Raw genomic sequence first — 23,438 nt, 5'->3', positions numbered from 1 at the left:
ACAGCTCCCTTCATTAGGTGCCTTGAGTTAGACACAGAACTTGCAATATTCTAGATTTAGTATTTATACAGTGATTTACCTTCACAAACAGGTCCAAAACTGTTCATTTTTTTTCACCGTATCACCATCAGTTAATAATTAACTGGACTTACTGGTAAGCACATTTGCATTTGAGCTAACCAGAATCATTACAGTGAGCAGGGTGGGCAGACAGAGAACTAAAACACGCTCAGCTATAAAGTAGCAGAGCATATAAAACAGGTACTCTGTGTGTGTGTGAGTCTGTCTACATAGGCACTTTCAATAATTATTAACATCAAAATACTGATACTGTGAAGAATATAAGGATAAAATGTAAAACAAATGGCATAAAAGGGTCTGACCGTACCTTGTTTGTACGGCTATTTGCATTCTAAAGCCTTTCCTTTGTCTTAATCAAGAATATTCTACACAAAGGTTAGTAATTTCTCACAGCAAAATGCTGACATCCCTAATTTCATGTTATCAGCTGTTCTGGACACCCATTTCTATTTTCCGTAGTCTGTGACACATCAAAGTATAAAACAAGGGGGTTTGAAATGAGGAAATAATGTTTATAAAGTAGGTACTGACTGTTGCCAGGAGAAAATGGAGCCAGAGAGCAGAGTCCATTGCTGTTATTAGCTATACAGAAAGTTTTGTGCCATAACACTGTAGCCTTCAAAAACACTTATATTAACTGAAAGATGTTTTCCCATAATAAAGCATAAAGTATACATTAGTTAACGCTATATATGATTTTTTTTAATTTTTGTATTATCTGAATGGGTGATTAACTGGGGTGCAATTTAAAAAACGCAAGTGTGTGGACAGCAATCACCGGGCAGTAGCCACACATTGCTATTTTAATAATGGCAGGGCAACTGAAAATAGTTTCCTGCTTGTTGTGACCATCAATAAGGCGGCTGTGCAATTGTAATAGGAAACCCTCTGTGCTAAGGCACTTAGAAGGAATAAATCTCTTCCCTGAAGTTAACCAGATTTACATTTCTTGTTTTCACTGGATTTTGCATCACTGCAAAATACTGGGGTTTTTTGCAAGTACTAAAATGGACATTGGGAATTCTGAGGCGCAAGCATGCCCGCCTGCGGTTCTCTTGACCGCTGCAACTACAGAACCACATTTTGGCAGATCTGATGCCAGTGGATGTAGAACTGGTTGTACTGAGTGGCTGGGAGTCCAAGCAGGGATGTGGCATCAGGGCAGGCACTCCCTTCCCCCCACTGCCTGTGTATCCTTAGCCCCATGAAGGAAGGGGCTTTCTCAAGGCATTAAGACAGGCACGATATGGCTCCTCTGGCACAGAAAAGAAAATATTCTAAGATAGGTAGTAAGTGGAATAAAAATATGGCTTATACTTTATTTGAAGACACATTTGAATTATTTAACTCACAGTAATCTGATTTTAGGACTAAAATAGTGCTTTTAAATAACATAGCTATGTCTGTTACACAAGGAAGTTGAGATTTGTGCAACATTGTATGTTGTTTCATGCTTTATATATTTCTTATTTAATGTGTTAGGCCAGTTATACCAAAATACTTTCCTATGTAAAAATTGTACTGGGCATATAATGTCCTCTTCAAGTACATGGACATATCCCCACATGCTGGTCAGAGGACACACTGCACAATGAATGACAATATTTAAAATCTACTTCACAGTGTATTTATTCGCAGTTACTACTGTGGTGGTCTCATAAATGAAAGGAAAAGGAAGTTTAGAAGATAATGAATGTTGTGTTTTCCTCCCTTTGCTATGTCTACCAGCTACTGCTAACCTTCCATTCTTACATGCAGAATGGAAAAAGGCAAATCACTCACATCTCTCCTTTAAATAACAAACCGGTGTATTTGCTACCCTGAAAAGTGCTGCGTCATTTAGCCTTTGTCAGCTATGCAGTGATCTCATTTTCTCCATGTATAAATTTAATATTGCTGGTTTGGATCTTTGCTGATAAATTTACAACCACAAATCCTGAGAAGTCCTGTAGAATCTTACCTATTTAGATACACAAAGGAATGTTTAATGGCTGGACCAAGACAGCTCATTTGTTGGGTTTTTTAAAATGCTTTCCATTACAGGGCAAAATGGCACCAAACACAGAACCTTTCTTACCCATAGTTTGGAAAATCACTTGCTGTGAAGTATGCCTGGTCCTGGCCTTTTTTACTTCCTGACCTACATAAAGGTGGATCGCAGAACTACTATAGAGAGGCTGCTAAATAAGGAAACCGCATTTGGATTCCCAACCCAGTCCACTAAATCGCAGTGGATTTTCCTCCCAGTAAGTAAGCAAAATCCTAGGAAAAAGCCACAAAATGTGTCTAGCGTGTAAACTTATCTTTAGTTGCTCCACTAGTGAAAACACCGTTTTAACATGCCCACCTCATGTATGCACCGACACCGAGAAAAGCTTGTAACCGGAACTCAGAATTCAGAAAACCGCATTAATTCCTGCCGGAGGGGTACAGCAAAGCCCCGCAACCCAGCCCTCGCCCTGACCCAGGAGGGCCAGCGTTCACGCTGCTGCCTCACCGCCATCGGGATCGCCCCCAGGGAGCAAGTCCGTTGCGTCCCAAGTTAATGACAGGGAATTGGAGTATGAAGAACAGTTTGTTCCTGCTTCTACCCTGGAGGATCCGGTTCCTTCCCGCTCACTGAGCTCACTCTTTTTGTGCCCTCAGAGATCAAGCAGAGGCTCCTGCAGATCTCTGTAGATCACGGATAAGGAATAGCAACACACAGCCAAGTCTCTAACCACTCTGCAAGGAAGCAGAAATATGCCATCACGAAGACCTCTCCTCAGCAAACACAGAGGGAGTGATTTGCCCCAGAACACACTCAATTTTTTTAATGCTTGATTTAAAACCAGGGATGTAATACAACGATGGTTTGCTTTAAAGCTGCTGTGTCGTTTTGCGCTCACTTGTTCCCAAGCCAGGAGTACGTACAGCTGCAGTCGCCACCCCGGAGCCAGCACCTGAGCTAACGGCACCCTCCCGCACCCCGCTCTGCTCTTCTCCACTGCCGTTCTCCAGGCGCACCGGGAGGACGAAGGCATCACTCCAGCATTCGTCACTTCACCGTCACTCTCCTAAATGCCTTTTTTTGTTGTCAACTTCTCGCTACAGCCGCTTCACGGCCCGACAGCGGGAACCGAAGCCCCGCGGTGACTCCGACCGCAACCTCCCTCCGAGCCTTGCTCGGGGCCCGGCCCCGGCCCCGGCCCGGCTCCAACTCAGCGCCCGCCGGCACAGCCTCCGCGCGGGGCCGCTGAGCCGCCGCCGCCACGGGCCTCTCGCCCCGCCGCCCGGGCGGTGCCTCCCGCTGCCGAGCCCCGCCGAGGTCCGGGCTGACGTCACGCCGCGCCGCCGCTGCGTCACCGCCCCTGACCACGAGGCCGGGGAGGGAGGCGTGCGGGGCAGCGGGCGCGCTGCGGCCCCGCCCGCCGTGTTCGCGCCTGCGCAGTAGCGGCGGCCGGGCCCTGTCAGCGCTCCGCGTTGGGGCCGCTCACGCCCTCGCGGTGGCCGGTGGGTGCCTGCGGCGGGCGCGCCGGCCTTGGGCGCGGCCTGGCGGGGAGCGGAGCCGAGCGCCTCGCCGCCGGTGAGTGCCGCCGGGCCGTGGGGCGCCGCCGGACCTCTGCGGACCCGGGCGCTGCCGCCCTTCGGCCCCACGGGGCGGAGGGGAAAGTGGACGGGGCCGCGCTCGGCCCGCGGGGCCCCGCCGCGGGGCCGGTGGGACGGCGGGAGCGGGGCGGGACGAGCGGCGGTGCCCGCGGCGCGGGGGGGCAGGTGCGGGGCGGCCGGTGGGCCGGGGCGGTTGGGACCGTTACGGGCGACGCCGCTTAGCAGCTGCGGGGCGCGCTGAGGGGATCTTGGCGCCTGGCGCCGCCCCGCCGGAACGGGCGGAGGCCCCACTCCGGCCGCTGACCTGCGCTCCTCCGCCGGGGCCGCCCCGGCCCCGCCCGCGGCGCGGCCGCTCTCTCCGGACCCCAGCCCGGCGGCGGCGGCCGGTGGAGCTGCGCTCGCGGGAGGGGAACCGTTAAGCCGGTGCCGCAGGCTGACCGCGTTCGGCAGCGGCGGCGGCCAAGGCGGGCGGCTTCCCGCTCCGCGGGGCAGCCGGAGCCCGTGGTACAGCCCTGGGCATCGCCGGGCGCGCAGCCCGCGGCTGGGGCGCGTTAAGAGCGCGTCAGTGCCCCTGCACGGTGAGATTACACGGCCCGCTGCAGCCTGCGGGAAACATCCAGACCCTTCCGTAGCTCTGTTACTCGCTCTCTGCTAGTAGAAAATGAGTTGGGTGGTTTCCCTCGCGTTCTGTGTTTCGTGTCGGCATTGGACTGCTTTTGACGTCACGCACGGTAGTATCCAGCAGCTGACAACGTGAGCTGGCTTTCGTGACTACATACAGGGATAACATACTGCCGTGATTTGAGATCAAAGTACAGAACGTCTTTGGCTACTGACTCTTCAAACAAAACAAAACAAAACAAAAACCCCGCCTTCTGTGAAAATACACATCTGTTTTAACAGAAGGGATAACTTTTTTTCTTTTTGCCCCGCTGGAGATGGAGATAAATCTTGACTACAGCAATCTTGAAGCACTATAATCATACATCTTTTCTACCTTCTTGTGTTGCAGGTTGAAGCTTGCATTGCAGTCGTTGCTACAGATTTGTGAAGCTTGCATAGCTATGTCTTAACCGAAGGAGTCTTCGTTTTGATATCCCCTTCTGAATGTGGTAGGATATAGCTAGTGATAGCTAGGGAAATATTTGATCATGCGTCATCTCCTGCGATAGGTAAACAGAATGCAATATATTTTAAGATGTTTGGCTCTTTTGGTTTTTTTTGTTTTGTTTTTTTATGAGATCACAAAAATAAGCATCTTGTTTACTGCATTTTGACTTTTGCAGAGAAAAATAGTTCATCCTGTTGTGCTGACAAGAATTCTGCCCTTTGGTTTATGTAACACTTGGCTGCTAACTAATAGCTTGCTTCTCTGAGCAGTTTTATGTTTAGGCGGTTTATACGTGTTATGACCCCGCAGAATGTAAGACTGAATGCATTTGTAGCGCATTGTATTCCACATTCCATTATTCATGCTGTCTTCCAAATAATGGTTACAGATGAAAATTTATAACAATTTTACACTGTATTGCATTGATTTTTAAATTGCTCTGAAAATATGGGGAAACTTACACTACACGTCCGTTGACAGTAAGTAATAGTGAAAACATTGTCATAAATTCTTCGTCATCTGCAATACTGAAAATGAAGGAGCGGTGTAGCTTTGTATCCTTTCCAAATAGGTACAGAGTCTGTCAACATATATACTGGTAATTGTAGTTTAGGCATTAGGGATGGGGGTTTGCCTGGATGAGTTTGTATATGTGGCCTCCTGTTACTGCAGAGTAACTATGAAGCTGTAGCCTGTGTTGATTTCAGTGCAAGATGGGGGACTTGAGTTTCAGCTGTTTATTTTCTTTTAAATTCTAAGTGTAGTTGACTCATGGTTGTTTAAATGTAATGATTGACACATCGTATTATTCTTTGTGTTGCATAACTGGATTTGATTAGAGCTGACCAATTTTTTCCAAGATATGAGTCAAGTGTTGTTTTTGGGGATGATCTCGAGGCCGTACACAGCGCTTTCTGGAGTCATGCAGCTCTCTGGGTAAAGCAACAAGCCTGTACTGTCTCCTTAAAAGATGCTTGAAGTCATTTCCACTGGCTAGCATTAGTTGTGACTGCCATTTGTATAGTTCTGGATTAGACATCAGAGAAGTTTTACAAAAAATGATATTTGAAATTTTTAAAACAAAGTTTTATAAAACTGAGGACCTGCACATCTTAAAAGTTGTATCTGAAATGGGAAGGAAAGCATTTTACTGCAGAGTTAATGTAAATGCTGTCCAAGAAAGTAAATCACACTCTTAAAAATTGTTCAGTGTTTCAATATATTGGTATATAGAAAGTGAACTTGTGGATTACATGCCATATAAAAGATAACATAAATGTTAGGGACAATACTGAAAAACTGTACGTTTGTTGTTTGTTTGTTTGTTTTTTTTGAACAGCTACACAGAAGGGATATTCTAGAAAAGTGAAGTTGGAAGATCTCTGCGATCAAGAGAAGCATAAACATGTTGTGCTGGGGAAATGCATCTTTTGGACAGCTTGGATTGGGTGGAATTGATGAAGAGATTGTTTTAGAACCCAGAAAAAGTGACTTTTTCTTAAATAAAAGGGTCAGAGATGTAGGATGTGGACTGAGACATACTGTTTTTGTCCTGGATGATGGGACTGTTTATACATGTGGATGCAATGATCTAGGACAGCTAGGGCATGAAAAAGCCAGGAAAAGACCCGGTAAGTTTAGAAGAAATGAATCGTGGAGAGTACACGTGGTTGTGCATGTATTTTTTTGTTTCATTATGGTACATCAAACCCAAGACTGCCAGCGTCTGTGCATGTGCTGAATTGTATGCACAGTAGTTCTTCCAAGAATGGGCATATTTTTAACTTAAAAAGCATTCCTTTGCTTGGATTGCCTCTTCTGACAGTTGGAAATAACCAACTGTGAAACGTGGCTGTCCCCGCATAGTTTTGCCTGCCATGCAGCTGGATAGTGCCACTATTTTTTATTTCCAGCATGGAATCAGTTTACCTGAGGCCGTGGGGACTCAGTGGCTGGTTTTAATCTCAAGGGGAGGTGACCTGCTTCAATACATGGATTAGCATTGTGCTATATGTATGGGTTTGGCTACTGGAATACAGTAGAAAAGAATATTTGGCATACCTTAGTTGAGAAACATGCTGTGTGTTTTTAATCGTTTAATATGTGATGTAGAGCAGGTCTGATTAAAGCAAGGTTCTGAATTTTCTTTTTCTTGAGAACTAAAAATAAAACTTTTGATAAGACTTTTCAGCATATGCAGTGCTACAGGAAGAGGATTTGGAAAAGCCTAAAAGATACAACGTAAAACTTCTTTGGGCTTTTTTCTTCCTATCTATGTTATATGCGTGTTTCTGCTTCCTGCTAGTGCAGTTCTATAGCAGCAGTGGGTACACGTCTTGCAGGAACTGCAGAGGAGTGTGCACACGGGCTCCCTTCAGAGCTGTGCGTGAGTCATATCTGCGTGCTACTAAGAGATATGGAGCAGTGCTTCTGACTGTTCTTATAGCGTAACATAAGCAAACTGAAAAGGCTTCCTAAGAGTTTATTCTAATCACCGCTATAGCAATTTTACAAGTTACTTGGCACAATAATTGATATTTCAAATATTTCAAATGGAAATAAGGCATTATGCAGTATTTCAGTAGTTCTCCATTATTCAGAGTTTCGGATTTGGTGCCAAGTAAAGATTTTTCGTGTAGTTGATATGTAACTTTTAAAACTAATTTGGACTTCTATTGGGAAACAGTAAATGGATATTAAAACTGATAAACTTGAATCCTGTGCAAACATCTGCTTCATGAACATGAATAGGAACTCAGCTTGTCAAACTTAGTCTGAATACTTGTTACCCACTTTGAAAATTATGCTGAATTGTCTTTTAAATCTGAAAGTTACAATAAAAACATCTGGCCTTTAATTTTTTGTTTTTTTTTAAAACAGCTTTGTGTGAGCTTTCATATGTAATGGACAAACACCTACTATTTTTTTTTTTTTAACATGCTCAGATACAGCAGTCATTAGGATTGTAATGTCCTCCTCCCTAATTTTTCTTTCATCTGGAGGTTACTGACAATACTGTTGAATGTTCTAATGTGAAGTTGGTGCATTGGGATAACTTTACTTGCGGAGTCTAAAGAGGCTCAGTATCTTTACAAATGGGTGGATGCTCTCTTTTGAATGTATTTCTGCTAGCTGAAGATAATTTTGTTGCTGACTGCATGTCTTTGCCACCTCAGTGTCACCACTGGCACTATTTAGCCGTCCCTCTTTCCTCCCCACAGAGCTCTGCTTGCCATAGGGACTGGGTGAATGTTTCTTAACCCGTATTAGGCAAAGTCAGCCTGGCTGGTTTAGCAGCTGGTGAAGATAGTCTGAGCTAAGCTGCATGCTGTTGCCTGAACTGGAGAGTGCTTTCATGACCTCTTCCACTGGCAGAGCTGTGGAGGCCGTAATGGGCTGAATTGGGGTGGTAACCTCTTTAATCAGACCAGCTGTTTAAAAAAAATGAACTTATGTCTGCTGCCTGTGTTACTTTATTTTGGGAACTGAGTACCTGTAATGTTGCACATACTGTTTTAAAATTGACTTAGGCTATGCTAGCCTGTGTTTACAGCGCACGTTACGTTGATGATACACAGGCTTTTTCAGTGATGTGCCATTCTTAGGCAGGAATAGAATATATGTGTTTGAAAACTGGGCGTAAAATGTCCAAGCAGGCTCTTATTTAAGGGGGCTGTTGAAAATTCCCGCCTTCATGACAGGCCCTGATGATATTTCTCCACTGTTGCTGAAGTGAAAATGTTAGACTTCTGATCACAAATGCTAAGCATGAAAACAAACTTCGAGTTTTTCCAAATGTATTTAAAGGTATTGATGCAGGCTACTGGAAGAAAAATCACAGATATTTTAGTGTTTGCTTTTCAGGGGTGTGCACTGCATATCTAGAAAAATTACTCTTTAGCATCTGTTTCTACAGTATTTTGCATTATAAAGAGGACATTGTGTTAGCTCATTGCAAAATCAGTAGCTTTAGTCTTTAATTTGCCCTGCCTTGTTTTGCAGGCTTTTTTGTTAATAATGAATAGGTGAATTTAACTTGCTGTGGTGGAATGTTTTCCTCTTACATAATGTCTACACGTGTAGTCATTTGACAATAATCTGTTTGACCTTAATGTTAATTGAGTTTCTACACTCATTTTCAGATGGCAAGGTTAGAAGGAACCATTATGATCAAGCTGCAGTTTTTGTACACTTCTGTATATTGCCCCAGATACAGTGGTTGTTTAGTTACCTTGGGGTGTCAAATTTAACTTACTTCTCCTAGAACAGCATGCTTATAATTTTAAATAAAGGATGTTTTGGCAGACTTCTGGGCTTACTTCTGTGTCATTTCAGTTGATACTGTAGTACTGAGTATAGCTGTCTTGAACCAACACTAGCTTGTTAGTAGCTTTTTTTTAAACAACTAACTTTTTTTTTTTTTTTTAAGAGCATGTTGGTGCACTGGATGCCCAAAATATTGTAGCTGTATCGTGTGGAGAAGCCCACACTCTTGCATTAAATGACAAAGGTCAGGTGTATGCTTGGGGTCTGGCTACTGATGGACAGCTTGGCTTGCCGGGAACAGAGGAATGCATCAGAGTGCCCAGGTTAAAAATAATTAGTATATATAATAAGTTGTTTGTTTGTTTGGTGTTTGTTTGTTTGTTTGGTGTTTGTTTGTTTGGTGTTTGTTTTTTGTTTGTTTGTTTTTTGGTTTTGTTTGTTTTTAAAAAAAGTACTTAAATCACACTGGTTAAGATATTCTGCTGTTATAATTAAAAACACGCATTAGAAAGTGTATTTTAGCTATGGCACTTGCATGCGGTAGATGGTTTCCTTTCTCAGAAAGTCAGCTTATGTGAGAAGTGTGTTACAGGTTTGCTTGGTTTCGTTTGTTGTGTTTTTTTTTTTTTTCCCTTTTTTTTTTTTTTTTAATAGTCATCTACTAAAAATGAGAGTTATGTTGGAAAAGTAGGATGGGTATTTTAGGAATGTAAATGGGGATTGATAACTGCCCATTTAAGAGAAGTTAAAGAGAAGTAGAATGTTAAACTTTAAAAACCAGTTGTGGGAGTACGTTTGCTATCTGATCTTCATACTTCAGTTTTCACCCTGAAGTTTTTCAGCTGTGCTCAAATAATATGCCTTCTAGTTACAAAAATGAATGCTAGCCAGATTTCACTTGCTTGTTTTCAGAATGCTGTAGGCATTCCGGCTAGCTGAAGTCCACATTTTTACTGCGATGAATAGGTTCACTGAAATCAGTGGAACTGTCTGTAGCCGTAAGTTTGCATGTTTGCAAGCTGCAGGTTTTCGTCTCTAAATTTTCTTTTTTACATAGGAAAATGACACATGAAAGTAACAATTTCTTGGAACGTTAGTAATATATAACTTTTTCGTGGCTCTCTGTGACATACGTATAAATACGAAAGGTGTAAATAGCTAATACAAAGGTTATTCATTTCTATATCAAATTTAAAAGCCCCCAGGCCTTTAGAAACTCCCATTTTTTCTCAACAAAAGTTCAAAGCGTACTAGATTTAATGTACGTTTGTATGTATTTGCAACTTCTTTATAATATTTTGCAATACTTGGTAGCTCTGTAAACTGAAGTTTCGATTGAAGTTAATGTTGGTAGAGATGAAAAATTGAGTGTTCAAATTTTAACAGAAAGTAATTCAATCTTTATATCCAATATTCATATGAAGAAGATCGTAAAACCTTTTCTCTTTTGGAAACTAGAAAGTAAGAATCATTTTCTTCTTGCATCTGATATTCATTTCCTCCATTCAGCTGGGTGACACCTTCCTAGCACATGAACCTCCCTCATTCTTCATTATGGTCTTTTACTGACTTTATTAATTTGAAAATAAGACAGAACCTGCCCTTGAAGCTGTTAGAAAAGAAGCAGTTTTGACTTAAGACTTTACTAAATAGCTTCTAATTAAAGTTAGGATATTTAAATTACTTTCATATATACTTCAGTGAAAAGGATTCACTTTTTGTATATTACCCTTTGGCGTGACTTTATATTTCATACCATGACCTAGTAGCTTAATTCTTTCTTTGTTTTCTTCCCCCAATAGAAATATTAAAAGCCTATCAGAGATCCAAATTGTTCAAGTTGCCTGTGGTTATTATCACTCATTAGCACTCTCAAAAGGTAAGCCAAATTCTTCTGAAGTTTTGTGTAATTTCTTACCAGGTAATTCTAAAGGTTTCAACATTTATTTTGTTGTCTTTTAAAAGGAAATTTTTTTTTTAAACATACTACCACTCAGCACAGCTGGCGTTTCAGGTTGGTAGGAGAAGTGTAATTTAATGATGGAAGCTTGAATTTAAAAAATATATGTACAAACAAATGTTGTGGTGTTCTGCTTTTTTTTTCTTGCTTTTTTGCTTTTTATCATCTTGCTTTCATGTAATTTCCTTTTTAAATTCATTTTGGTTTTTCTCCTTTTTTTGGTCCCATTTCTTTTTCATCCTGCTAGCATGCTGCTTTGTCACTCTTTTAACCTCTAACTTCAGGTTACTGATCCTTGCAGGCAACGACTTCCTTGCCTGCTTTTCTTTTGCAAAGCCTCTGTTTTGTTGGTGCTTCTATAGTTAAAATGTAATGTCACATTATCACCCCCCTTTTGAAAGGTTTAAACATCTGTCTTCAAAATTTTGCTGGGGCTAGTTAGTATAGCTATCCAGAAATGAATATAAATTTAAATTTGCTGCTTGTTTGTTTCATCATGACAAAGGAATATTTGGAAGAAGTGGCTGCTGGATGGGGTTAATGGAAACTTAGAAACTCAAAACAAAAATTCCAGAAAGATTGTAAAGTTTGACAGTGTTTCTTAACAATGTGTAGCTAAAATATAAACTAAATAAACTGTGGGGAAGGAGGTGTTAATTGTATGCTGAATGATTTTTTTTTTTCTTTTTCTTTAAATATAATAGTTTATACTGACTACACGTGCCTTGATTCTGTATGTGACTTTTCATGGGCTCATATTGAGTGTTTTCTGTGCCATGATGTATTCCCAGGCATCTTTACCATTATAACCTAGTGAGGTTCCTTTGTTTTCAGGACAGGCAGGCAGAGATTTACAAATAACCCTTTGCCTGGGTAAAGATCAGCAGTAGAACATGGGGAGTATCAGAACTGTGCTGTTAAGCCTTCTATTGGTCCAAGGTGCAAGAATATAATAAGAATAATTGCAATTTAAAATTCACTTAGTGTTCTAAATAGTTACAAGCTTCAAGTACAGCATCGCTATCCTATTGCCAATTCATGGATTTGCAGCTCTGTGTTTCTGTTCTTCACATGCATTGCAGGGTGTTTTTCTGTTGTTTTCTTTTTTCCTGGTTCTAAGAGAACCTGCAGAAATACTTGCAATGTAGCAAGGTTATGGTCTTAAAAATAAACCCACACAGGGAGGAAAATGGGATGAACTTACTTGAATCGGGCATTTTGAGAGGAGACTTCGTAGTATTTTTGGATCTGTATATGCGATATTGATCAGGTGGATGAGTTCATGTGATTCTAAATGATTGGTATAGGATTTCTTTGGTGTTATGAAGATTGTTTTGTATAAAAGTGGTGGTTTGGGTTTGTTGGCTTTTTTTGTCTGGTTTGTTTTGGTTCGGTTTTTTGGTGGTTGTTGTTGTTTAAATAAATAAATAAAATCTGAGAGACCTGTACCCCAGGGGATGGGTTTCATTGCTTTCCATCTTGATAAAACTGTTATTGGAAGGGTGGAGGTAGGAGAGACATAGGAAACAGTACTGTTTGAAACGTATCACAGAAGCAAAAGCAAAATATCTTTAGGTGTTGGTCTTCAGGATGGTAAATACCTTGACAAAATGTTGGTTGTTCAGTAGAACGTTTTCTTTTGGAGGCAATCTTAACATAAATAGCTCTCTGATTTGTGATCTTTAAAATGTTTTTTTCTTTATATGGCATCAAATGACGTTTTAAACTTTGTGCTTCATTGATCATATCAGTGATACAATTTAAGTGACATTTTAAATTTCAAAATATTGTATGTGAAAATTAAGTATGTTACTGTATAAAAGATTAAATGAGGCTTGTGATTGGAAAATGGAAATTTTTGCGTGTCCACTATGCAACCTCAACAAGTATCTCTGCATAAAAATATGCAATGGAACAGGATCTTGCTTAGTAATGACCAAAGTTAACTTATCTAATGCTTTCGAAACAGGAATCTTAAGAGCAGTTTTGAGGGTTTTGAACGTGATTTAAATACTTTGTCTGATTAAATATTTGAGTTGAATATCTGCAAATTACACAAGAATGCTTAGCTTCACAAGTCCGTAGTTCGTATGCGTTTTCAAATTCAAAAATATTTGAAGAGTAACTGTGTAACTTTTAGCTTTTCTTACAGTAAATAAACTTTATATAATTAAACTATATTGATTGGTTTTTTGTTTTTTTTTTTTCCTTTAATCAGGAAGTGAAGTGTTTTCCTGGGGACAAAATAAATATGGCCAGCTGGGCTTAGGTTATGAGTATAAAAAACAAAACTCCCCACATGTGATCAAATCTCTGCTGGGAATCCCTTTTGCACAGATTGCAGCAGGAGGAGCTCATAGTTTTGTACTAACTCTTTCTGGAGCCATTTTTGGATGGGGACGAAACAAATTTGGGCAGCTGGGTCTTAATGATGATAATGGTAAGTAAACATTACTTCTGTTAAATTTCATGCTGAAGGTCTTGGTTTGTGAATCTAAAGACAGAGGTATTCCTAGAGAAGGAGCAGACAGAACAAACCTTTGCTGAATACTGTCAGAGAGTGCTGATATCATGTGAGATTGCATAAGGAAGAGACAGTTTTTTTCCTCAGCTGTTTTGTAGTGAAAATTCTGACAGTGTTATGTTGAAATTCTAGCCCGCTTGACTTGTTTTCTTTCCCTGTTCTAGATTTTTCTGACTTAAACTTTCTAAATGGGATTGAATTAAGATACTGTGCAGTAGTTACAGTTTGAACTGAATTTTAGGTAGATGAAATTGCTTGACAAAACCAGTAATCTATCAAAACTATTTGGTTGTCCTTAGTAGACACATTTAAGGCATCTTCGTTGCTTTACTGCCATGTGGGTATCTGCCTTTTTCAGGCCACTTTTGATAATCATTCACGATTTTCAGCTAACCATTTCCAAAATTTCCTCTATTAGGGTGTTGATACTCATTAACTATTTTAAGTGAGTAGTTAGGTTAGACAAAAAATTGTTTCTTTGCTGGTTGTATTATGTTACACGCACGCTATCCATGTGCAGGGCTCCAAGAGGGGAGTTTATGTGATGAGGTTCATGTAATACACAGTTTAGTATAGGATGATCTATAGCTAGTTTCATTAATTTAAATTCTCTCAGTGGTTCATTGTTCTCAACACCATTTAAAATAAGAAAAACGTGTTGTAGTTAAAATGTGTATCTGAATTAATGCTTTAAATCTGGTCACACTCATGTAGTAAGAAAATTACATGTACTTTTCAGAAATCAAATTTTCATGGGAGACTTCAGTTGCTTCTACATATTATTTGGAATATGTATGACCCCAGTTTTTTATATAGCATCACTTCTCAGTAAAATCCCTTTTTTGTGTCTTGATAGGGCTTCTTCCAGGCATCTTAGTGTACCTGACAAATTTTAAGACATTAGCATTAACATTTAAAAAAATTGCCTTTGTGCAACTGGATGACAAAGTTGATTTGTTCCGGTGATGGAGGGAAATTAGTTGCGCTTCCTAATTATTCAGTGTTCCATTCTATTGTACATTTAGTAATATTGAACTATGGCCAACTGATACCAACTTACACTTTAAAAACATGAAGCACATAAACAACTTAAAACAACGGTCATCTGTTTTCTTTTCTCATGGCCAGTGGCAGGTCTAATGTACTGTTCCATATTTCATGATTTATGTATTGACATATGATCCTATGTGAGTGAAAATGAGACTATTTGCTACAAAGTATATCGGTATACTAGTCTCTCTGTTTTTCTGTAATAACGCTTCTGTCTCAAAGGTACGTAAACTCAGTCACAATGATTGCATTACGCTAACAAATTTAAAGTGCTTGTTTGATTGGAACCCGATTAGAATAAATGAGCAAAACTATTTGTTTTCTGCTTTTTATTTTCAAAATAAGCGATCTACTGCTGTATTAAACCTTTCAGACAGGTATGTTCCTACGCTGCTAAAGTCACTGAGAACTCAGAAGGTTGTTCATATATGTTGTGGAGAAGATCATACTGCTGCCCTTACAAAGGTACAATATTTAAAGATACGTTTAGGCTTTGATTTTTGAATGTTTTCAGGAGAAGATGCTACCTGAATAGGAAATAATAAACAAAATTCCACATAAAATTTCTTCAGAGTTTATTGGATGAAGTTGAGGAAGCCCTGGAAGAATGGTTAAATATTTGAAAAAAACCTTACCAAATACAAGGGAATCTTTCTGTAATTTTAAACATTCGTCAGATTTGGTGAAATTGAGCGTACAAAATGTAGCATTTTTGATATGACAGTGCATATTGCATTATTAAAATTGTGCAGATATTGAAATTTACATTAGTGTATCCTAAAAAGATTAGCCGTTTTCTGACTGTAATGCCTCTGGCGTTGCTGTTACCACTGTTCAGACCAAGTTAATTTTGAATTTAAATTAAATGCTCAGGGGATTGGTGTGTGTGGTTGTTTAAAGTTTTCTTAGTGAATTGCTGTTTGCTATTGTGGTGGGTTGACCCTGGCTGGATGCCAGGTGCCCACCAAAGCCACTCTGTCACTCTCCCTCCTCAGCTGGGCAGGGGAGAGAAAATATAATGAAAGGCTCATGGGCCGAGATAAGGACAGGGAGACCACTCACCAGTTACCGTCACAGGCAAAACAGACTGGACTTGGGGAAATTAATTTATTGCTAATCAAATCAGAGTAGGGTAATGAGAAATAAAACCAAATCTTAAAACACATTCCCCCCGCCCCTCCCTTCTTCCGGGGCTTAACTTCACTCTTGGTTTCTCTACCTCCTTCTCTCCAATGGCACAGGCGGACGGGGACTGGGGGTTGGGGTCAGTTCATCCCATGTTGTCTCTGCTGCTTCTTCCTCCTTGCTCTCTTCCCCTGCTCCAGCCTGGGGTCCCTCCCACAGGAGACAGTCCTCCACGAGCTTCTCCAGTGTGGGTTCTTCCCACGGGCTGCAGTTCTTCACGAACTGCTCCAGCGTGGGTCCCTTCTACAGGGTGCAGTCCTTCAGGAACAGACTGCTCCAGCATGAGTCCCCGCGGGGTCACAAGTCCTGCCAGCAAACCTGCTCCAGCGTGGGCTCTCCAGGGGGTCACAGCCTCCCCCGGGCGCATCCACCTGCTCCAGTGTGGGGTCCTCCATGGGCTGCAGGTGGAGATCTGCTCCACTGTTAACCTCCATGGGCTGCAGGGGCACAGCCTGCCTCGCCATGGTCTTCACCAGGGGCTGCAGGGGAATCTCCGCTCCGGCGCCTGGAGCACCTCCTCCCCCTCCTTCTTCACTGACCTTGGGGTCTGCAGGGTTGTTCTCTCACATATTCTCACTCCTCTCCCTTCTGGCTGCTGTCGTGCAGCAGCTATTTATGTACTATTGGCAAACCAATAGAAGAAATTGAAGGTTTACATAATTTGCTACTCAGTATGATAGTGTGAGGTTCTATGAAAAGTTGGTCATTTATTTCAAGGTCAATTTGGGAAAAAAGCATGTATTCTGTGTCAGTGTGGCATGTTTGTACAGAGATGTAGGAATTGATTAAAACAGAGCTGAAATGTGTCAAATTGCCTTATACATAACTTGGCTAAATGCATCATTTTGAGTCTTATTTTAAACTTTTAAACTTATTCGGAAACTTTTAGGAGCAACATAGAATGTATAATGCTAGTGCTTTTTCTTACACTCATTTTAGCAACAAATAGTGTATTTCAAGCATCAAGTGATGATAACTACCTTTATTTTGTGATGGGTAAAACAGCACATATGCATCTGTCTTTAAATGATTGACTCCTGTACTTTTCTTTTTGTGTTTTGATAGTTGGATTGGACTTCAACATTTAGGTATAAATGACATTTCCTGTTGTTCATTACACTCAATAAAATGTATCCATTTATAAACAGAATATTTTGAGCTTACTACTCATAGCAGTAGAAAACAATTCTGGGCGATCAAGATTTGGGCAAGTGACTAAATAGACATTTCATGTCTGAATCTGTTGAATTCAGAATATTGTAGTAGAAGGCATTGGAATTTTGAAAGTAATTATTTTTAATGTTTTATTTCTGAAGAAAACAAAACTGTGTTTATTTACTTTTGGAAAATGTATGGGGTTTTTTAATGTGTTTGTTTGAATTTTTACACTGCAAAAAGTGAAAAGTTGTTTTGAAGAATTTGATTTGCCTAAATGTGACCATAGTTTTGTTGTTTATACACACTTAATTTTCTACAGTGAAAGGAAAAGACCATTCACAAACAATTGCTTTTTGTCCTAAAATGTTCTCTCACTTTGACTGAAAAAGATGTGGCAACTTTACATTCCTGAAATTGATGTTGATGTATTGTGCAGTTAGGGAAGTACAGAATGTAAAGAAAACAGCAATCTGTAACTTGGATTCTAAATGTCTTTCCCTTTTTAATGTATAGAAGTTAATTTCAAATTTGCTTTAAAGCTGATGGACTCAATTAAAATACTGAATTTACTGTAAATGTTTCTACAGATTATTTATGTCACCCATTTGTATAGCTCCATTTTCCCTTGCCTGATAGGCCTTGCAGAACGAGTGGTCTTGATTTATATCTCTTGTAGACAGTACTGTGTGTATGTGCGAGCATTCTTCAAGTCCTCCTGAAATTCAGAAAAAACCTGTCACTGTTTGTTATCCTGATTCAGTGAATGAGGCTGTTGGTTTTTCTCAGTGGATGCTGCCATTTTAATGATGATTTCCAGCAGAGGTCCAGTCTGATGCAGAGTAGAATTGAAAGAAACAGCTTTACAATTTCAAAGCATTTGAAAACGGAAAGTTTCAAAGTTGTTGTAAGGTAAGTTGTATAACTTCTGAAAATGTTTCTGATTTAACATTCTTTCATTAAAGTTTTTGGTTAATTTATTGATTAAATTAATCAAAAACACTTTTAAAAAATTACTTGCCTTACAACAAAGTTTACATTTTCTGGTTTCTCACACTTTCAAATAATGAAGCTGACTATTTCAGTCATACTCTGCATCATCTGCCTGAGGAGGGCGGCTTCCTGTTTGGTAATTGCTTTGAAATTTATATTCAGAATTTAAAAGCCAAAGTACACTTTTATAATTGTGTGAGTTTATATGCTGTTGTAGTTCATCAACAAAACTGGAAAAGAGGGAAAACGAGGATTAGTATCTGTTAATGACACAAGTTAATGGCAGGACTATTGTATAGTAATATGGAAATTACAAGAACGCGATTTAACATGAATAAGGTAACACTTGGTACCTGTGCCACATTTTCATAACTGCAGTTAACTTGTGACCCTCCTGTATCTCAGGGCCCTCTTGTGCACGTCTATTTTCTTTCCTTTCCCCACAATTCCAAAATCGTCAGAGAAGGAGATTTATGAAACCCCTATCTCTGTTAAGTTTCTTGTTCTGAGATATACTATCGTTTTAATGCAAATAATTTATTTGTTTAGGAAGGTGGGGTTTTTACATTTGGAGCTGGAGGCTATGGTCAGTTGGGTCATAACTCTACCAGCCACGAGATAAACCCAAGGAAAGTTTTTGAACTTATGGGAAGTGTTGTGACGCAAATCACTTGCGGCAGGTAAGGTTTATTCTGTGCTAGCGCTATGAACCTTATAAATAACTTGTTTTGTATAAAACTTCATGTATATTGCAGTATGAAGTGTTTTTTGGCTTACCCTTTGTGGTTAGGGAAGACAAGGTGGTCTCTAACAAAAGATATTTAGAGACCTTGCTGGGACTTTAAAAACATTCAATAGAAGAACTAAAGGAAGTTATACTATTTGAGAGGCTCTGATTTTCTAAACTGAAACTGTGAATAATCAGTGTGAAGGTGTTGTTTATTGCTGTCACTTTATCATTTCCTATTAAAGAACAAGTGTGTTTGGGGAGATACATGAGCATCACTGAGGATAAGTTTAAAATTTGGAAACATAACTTGTTTTGTGAAATACCTGAAATACTGTATGGTGCTTCAGTTCCTAATGGGTTTTTATTGTATTTTATTTTACCTGTATTATACCACCACTCAAGAAATTGGAAAAATTCCCAGCGCACGTGAAAATGCTCTTGTCCGAAGAATTACATTCTAAGAAGACAGAATGAGGGAGACAACATAATTTTTTAAGAGATGGGCGCACTTTGTTATTTGGGTTAAAGAATATGTGAACGTAAACCTATCTTTCTAGCCGTTTGGTTGACATGGAGCGGACCCATTCCGTTTTAATAGTTTACATAAATTCCATCCTGGTTCTTCCCAGGCTCATGATGGGAGAGAGGGCATCTGGAGTTGAGGGGGTGGGAGAGGAAAGGAAATGCAGCCAGTCTGGTAGAAACTTCAAATTTCTGAATGTCTAGAGATATGCTCTAAAGGTCAGACTGTGGCTAAGCAGGGGTTTGAGGCAGAACCTGGCATCGCTGTTCCATGAACTTTTCCATGGAATATTGCCTGTTGGAGTATAAATGGAGTATTGCCAGTAGCAGTGTTTTGCCAGTAGACAAGTGGAGTGTTTGATACTACAGGACCTTTAACATACTGTTCAACACAGTTCTTAGGCTGGCCAGCACAAAGCGTGTTATAATGCTTAGGTTTTTGTTACTGAATTTTGTTTGCCCTAGGCAGCACACTACTGCGTTTGTTCCTTCATCTGGAAGAATTTATTCTTTTGGACTCGGAGGTAATGGGCAATTAGGTACAGGCACAACCAGTAATAGGAAAAGTCCCTTCACAGTAAAAGGAAACTGGCTTCCTTATAGTACTCAATGCCCGATAATCACAGGTAAGCAACATCTGGCATATTTTCTTCTTGGATTCCTGTTCCTTTATAGTGTTTTACAAACCTTGAGATTTAAATGAAATGCGGGCTATAATTGCTTTCTTCCAAACAGTACGTGTTCACTGTGCTTTGTTCCCTAAAGTCCATTTCTGCTGTAGGAAATACATGCTTACTTGTGTTGTCGGATTAGGTCCTTTGTTAGCACTAGAGCTAAAACTTAGAGCTGTTAGCATTTACCTCAGTTAAAGGTAGTCTTAACTATTGTATTGCAAAGATTTGCTTCAGCGAGGTTACGTAATGAGGGAACCTTTTTCTAATTGAGTGTTGATTGATGTGTCCTAATCACTTCTCAAATTCACATTTTCACAGTTGCCTTTTTTTTTTTTATTTGCAGACAGCGAGGAGTGTTACTGTGTAAAGAAAATTTTCTCTGGTGGGGACCAAAGTTTTGCACACTACTTTTATCCACAGGTAACAAATCAAATATACTTTGGTTCCAAAGTCTGTCAGAGTTAAATTTTAGTTTTTCTGATGCATTTTAAAAGATTTTCATATTGAAAGTGCATGGGTACATTGTGAAGTTCGTTAGAGCAATGTGGAAGCACAAGACACTAAGTCAATTTAGAAATTGGAGGACTTGTATCCAGTTATTGAGTGTTAGCTGTCAGTTAAGGTCCTGAGGCTTTTTGGCATAAGCTTTTTTCCTCAGTGATGGATTCATGCACTTCTTTTCCTTTTATAAAGGAAAAGGTGATCGAATATTTGAGCTCTTCACCCCTGCCCAGCCCTCCTCAGTAACTCCTGACTGCAGCTATGCTGTCTTCTGCTCTGTAGCCATGTTAGCATACCACAAGGATGAGGAAACAAATAGAGCTTTTCGCTAAAAACGATAGGTGGTGACATAGTTTGTTATGTGATAGAGTTTTTTGCTAGTCTTAAGTTTTAAAAGGACAAGAATTGATCTGTTTAAATTCTAGTACGGGGAAAAAAGTCTAGAATAACTTTACAGTACAAATGGCAATGTGAGAGTATGATGGAAACGAAATGCTACTGGAGGATGAGTTGGGAGGAAAAACCAAGATGAAGATACATGACTGGATTTGTATAGCGACTGTTTCCAATATAGCCCAGCAGATATTAGAGCATAGGGATTAATGAAGCATCAAGAGTTGAGTATGTGGGGTGCAGACTAATTTGGACACAAAGGAAAACAGATTTTAGTGGGAAACATGTTTGTCAAGAAAAACTGAGTACAGGTCAGGCTTGCAGCAGCCCTTTGTTCCCACAGCCTGTTGTGGTTGTACAGAATCAACAATTTTTCTAGATTTTTTTTTATTTTTCCCTAAATTTTGATTGAGTTGTGGTAACTATTGCTGTATTTGAGAGAAGCTTGTTTAGCAGGTGTAGACTAATATAGGCTCAAAACTTCTTTACTAAAACTCCTTTCTTAAAAACTTTATCGTCTGCAATTTTCTAATCACTGAAGTAGATTTTGACTGACTAATTGAGGTGAACTGGAGACTGTATGAATGCAGTTATTGTGGCTTGTTCTGTACAAAAAGTATTAGCAATAGATGAACTTTGATGCTGCAAAAGTATTCCTTTCGGTACTCCTTAGTTTGGTAATTTGTATTGAACTCTTCCAAAGTTATGTGAGTACTGTACTCCTGGGACTTGTGTGTCCTTGCCAGTTAAGGGGTCTCAGCCAAAATCTGTTTGTTTTCTCAAGTTAGTTTTTGGGCAGCTCAGTTCCCTGAGTTGTTTCATTGTGGGTTTAAATAACACTTCTGCTGGACACAAGGGAAACAGCAAGAGGGTTTCTCAACCTCATCCTGTAGGTTGAGATCAGAAGTACTGACTTTGGCAACAGCTAGTCATCATTATACTGAGTCAGCTGTGTTGTCAGACTGCACCCTCAGAAGATACATGGTTCCTTTTACTAGTTTAACCTTATTTTTGGCGCTGTTTACCATTTCTTTTTGAACAGTGCTCCTACTCAAAACTGTGGTCTTGGTTCTGTTCCTCTTTAGTATTAGAAATCTTACTGGAATTCATGTGGTATGAGCAGCACATCAAAATGCAGCTCATCTGGTGATGCAGTAATGTTCAGAGAAACATGATTCATTCTCAGAGGAGTCTGATGGAAGTGGGGTGGGAGAGCAGCTGTCCAAAAAACTGAATGGCTCTTTTTCTGTATGCTCACAGACTGGCTCATAGTGACTAGGGAGAAGAGGTGCTTGCTAGTCTTGTATAAAGCTTGTTTAGCGTTCGTCGTCTAGAAAAGTACTTGTATGTTTAGGGAGTTTACCATGAAGTAAGCTGTGGTATAAATTAATCTAGATGTTTTTAGTGTATGCTCTGCTTTCATAGTGAATGCAGAACTGCTAGAATACAGTAAATTTATCCATGGGCTTATTTCACAGTAATAGTCCAGGTAGGCAAATTATCAGTCAATGAAGAGATAAAGAGCTCAACCACAGGATTGATTTTTCTGGAAATCAATTTTGTGTGCCTGATTCTTTACACTTTCTCTTAAAATTTAGAACATGGTGCCACCAGATGACTTTAGGTATCCTGACTTTTTGAAGCAGATCTGGACTGTGAATGAAACGTTTATTCAAAGATTGCTGACTTTCCCATCTGGAAGACTTCCTGTAGAGATAGCTAAGTGAGTGATGTTGAGGAAAGAAGTTGTCTTTCATAATTTTACTTATGAATTGGACATTAATGGAGTTTTGTACATACATAGCAAAGCTATTTTTAATTACTGATTTTATTATGTGCAGAGCTTTTGCTGTGCTTTCATTGTCATGCTTGTCAACTAGTTTAGATCCTTTAGTCTGTCATTTCTGTCACAGTTTAGATGACTATACAAGATGAAATTAAGTATCTAGTTGCACATTAAAAAATAACAGTACATGTAAAGGAATATGAGAACAACTCAAAGATTATTGCTTCTACTTTAATAAAGGAGGATGCAAAGAAACTAAAAACAAATTGCAAAACTTGCTTTGATTTGAGCTGTCTTAAGCACTGCGTCTTGAACGGAGGTTTTATCTAGTGTTGTTTAGTCATGTTAAAGTCAGAGTTCCATCCTATGTACGATGTAATTTATTAGGGATTAAATATAGTTTTTTATTGCAAATGCTAATTTGTAAAAAGAAAACAAAATAAATGTAACTTATTTCATATGAACAATTTCAGTGAAATTGATGGAACATTCTCTTCAGCTGGGTGCCTGAATGGCAGCTTTTTGGCTTTGAGGTAAGTGGTTAGGCTTTTAAGCAAATATTCCTGTGAACAGAATTAATGGTGACTACCTTCCTAGTGTCTCTTGTTTCAACTGTAACACCTTCCCAGCATTTCCTTATCTTACTGTTACTCTGATAGCCACAGTTTAAACTTCTAGCTCCTTTACTGCCATATGGTTTGTCAGCTGGTCCAAATGCAGCATGTCTTCTGCCACTCTTTGGAAGCGTGTGCCACCTGGCTGCTACCACGTAAGCCAGCAAAACTCATTACTTCTCAGCCACAGTTTGTATATAATTCAAGGGGAATATATTGCACAGGCTGTTTTAGATCCTAGTGTTTTTACACGATTGTGTTGCAGTTAGAGAAGATTTTTTTTCAGTTGTTTCAAAGGTCATATA

The 23,438-nt window shown here is 39.8% G+C and overlaps 1 protein-coding gene across 4 annotated transcripts in view; it reads left to right on the top strand.

Moving 5' to 3' along the window:
• The first annotated feature begins 3,530 nt into the window (after positions 1-3,530).
• The window catches only part of HERC4 (HECT and RLD domain containing E3 ubiquitin protein ligase 4), a 37,295-nt gene continuing 17,387 nt past the window's right edge, over positions 3,531-23,438 (top strand). For 2 of the 4 annotated variants that reach the window (XM_082309877.1, XM_082309874.1), the window contains exons 1-12: positions 3,531-3,646; positions 4,682-4,841; positions 6,120-6,411; positions 9,210-9,369; positions 10,849-10,925; positions 13,225-13,446; positions 14,954-15,045; positions 18,463-18,593; positions 19,631-19,791; positions 20,183-20,259; positions 22,332-22,456; positions 22,993-23,052. In XM_082309877.1, the coding sequence (XP_082166003.1) occupies positions 6,186-6,411; positions 9,210-9,369; positions 10,849-10,925; positions 13,225-13,446; positions 14,954-15,045; positions 18,463-18,593; positions 19,631-19,791; positions 20,183-20,259; positions 22,332-22,456; positions 22,993-23,052 (1,331 nt within the window). In that variant the 5' untranslated portion in view covers positions 3,531-3,646; positions 4,682-4,841; positions 6,120-6,185. Of the gene's footprint in view, positions 3,647-4,220; positions 4,248-4,681; positions 4,842-6,119; positions 6,412-9,209; positions 9,370-10,848; positions 10,926-13,224; positions 13,447-14,953; positions 15,046-18,462; positions 18,594-19,630; positions 19,792-20,182; positions 20,260-22,331; positions 22,457-22,992; positions 23,053-23,438 lie in introns of those variants that run through there. The other 2 variants (XM_082309876.1, XM_082309875.1) reach the window with 2 other exon arrangements.

The sequence above is a fragment of the Platalea leucorodia genome (genome assembly GCF_965183815.1).
Source record: "Platalea leucorodia genome assembly, chromosome: 4".
NCBI classification, from domain to species: Eukaryota; Metazoa; Chordata; class Aves; order Pelecaniformes; family Threskiornithidae; genus Platalea; species Platalea leucorodia.
The sequence above is the reverse complement of the archived record's forward strand: the minus strand, read 5'-3'. Positions and strand labels throughout refer to the sequence as shown.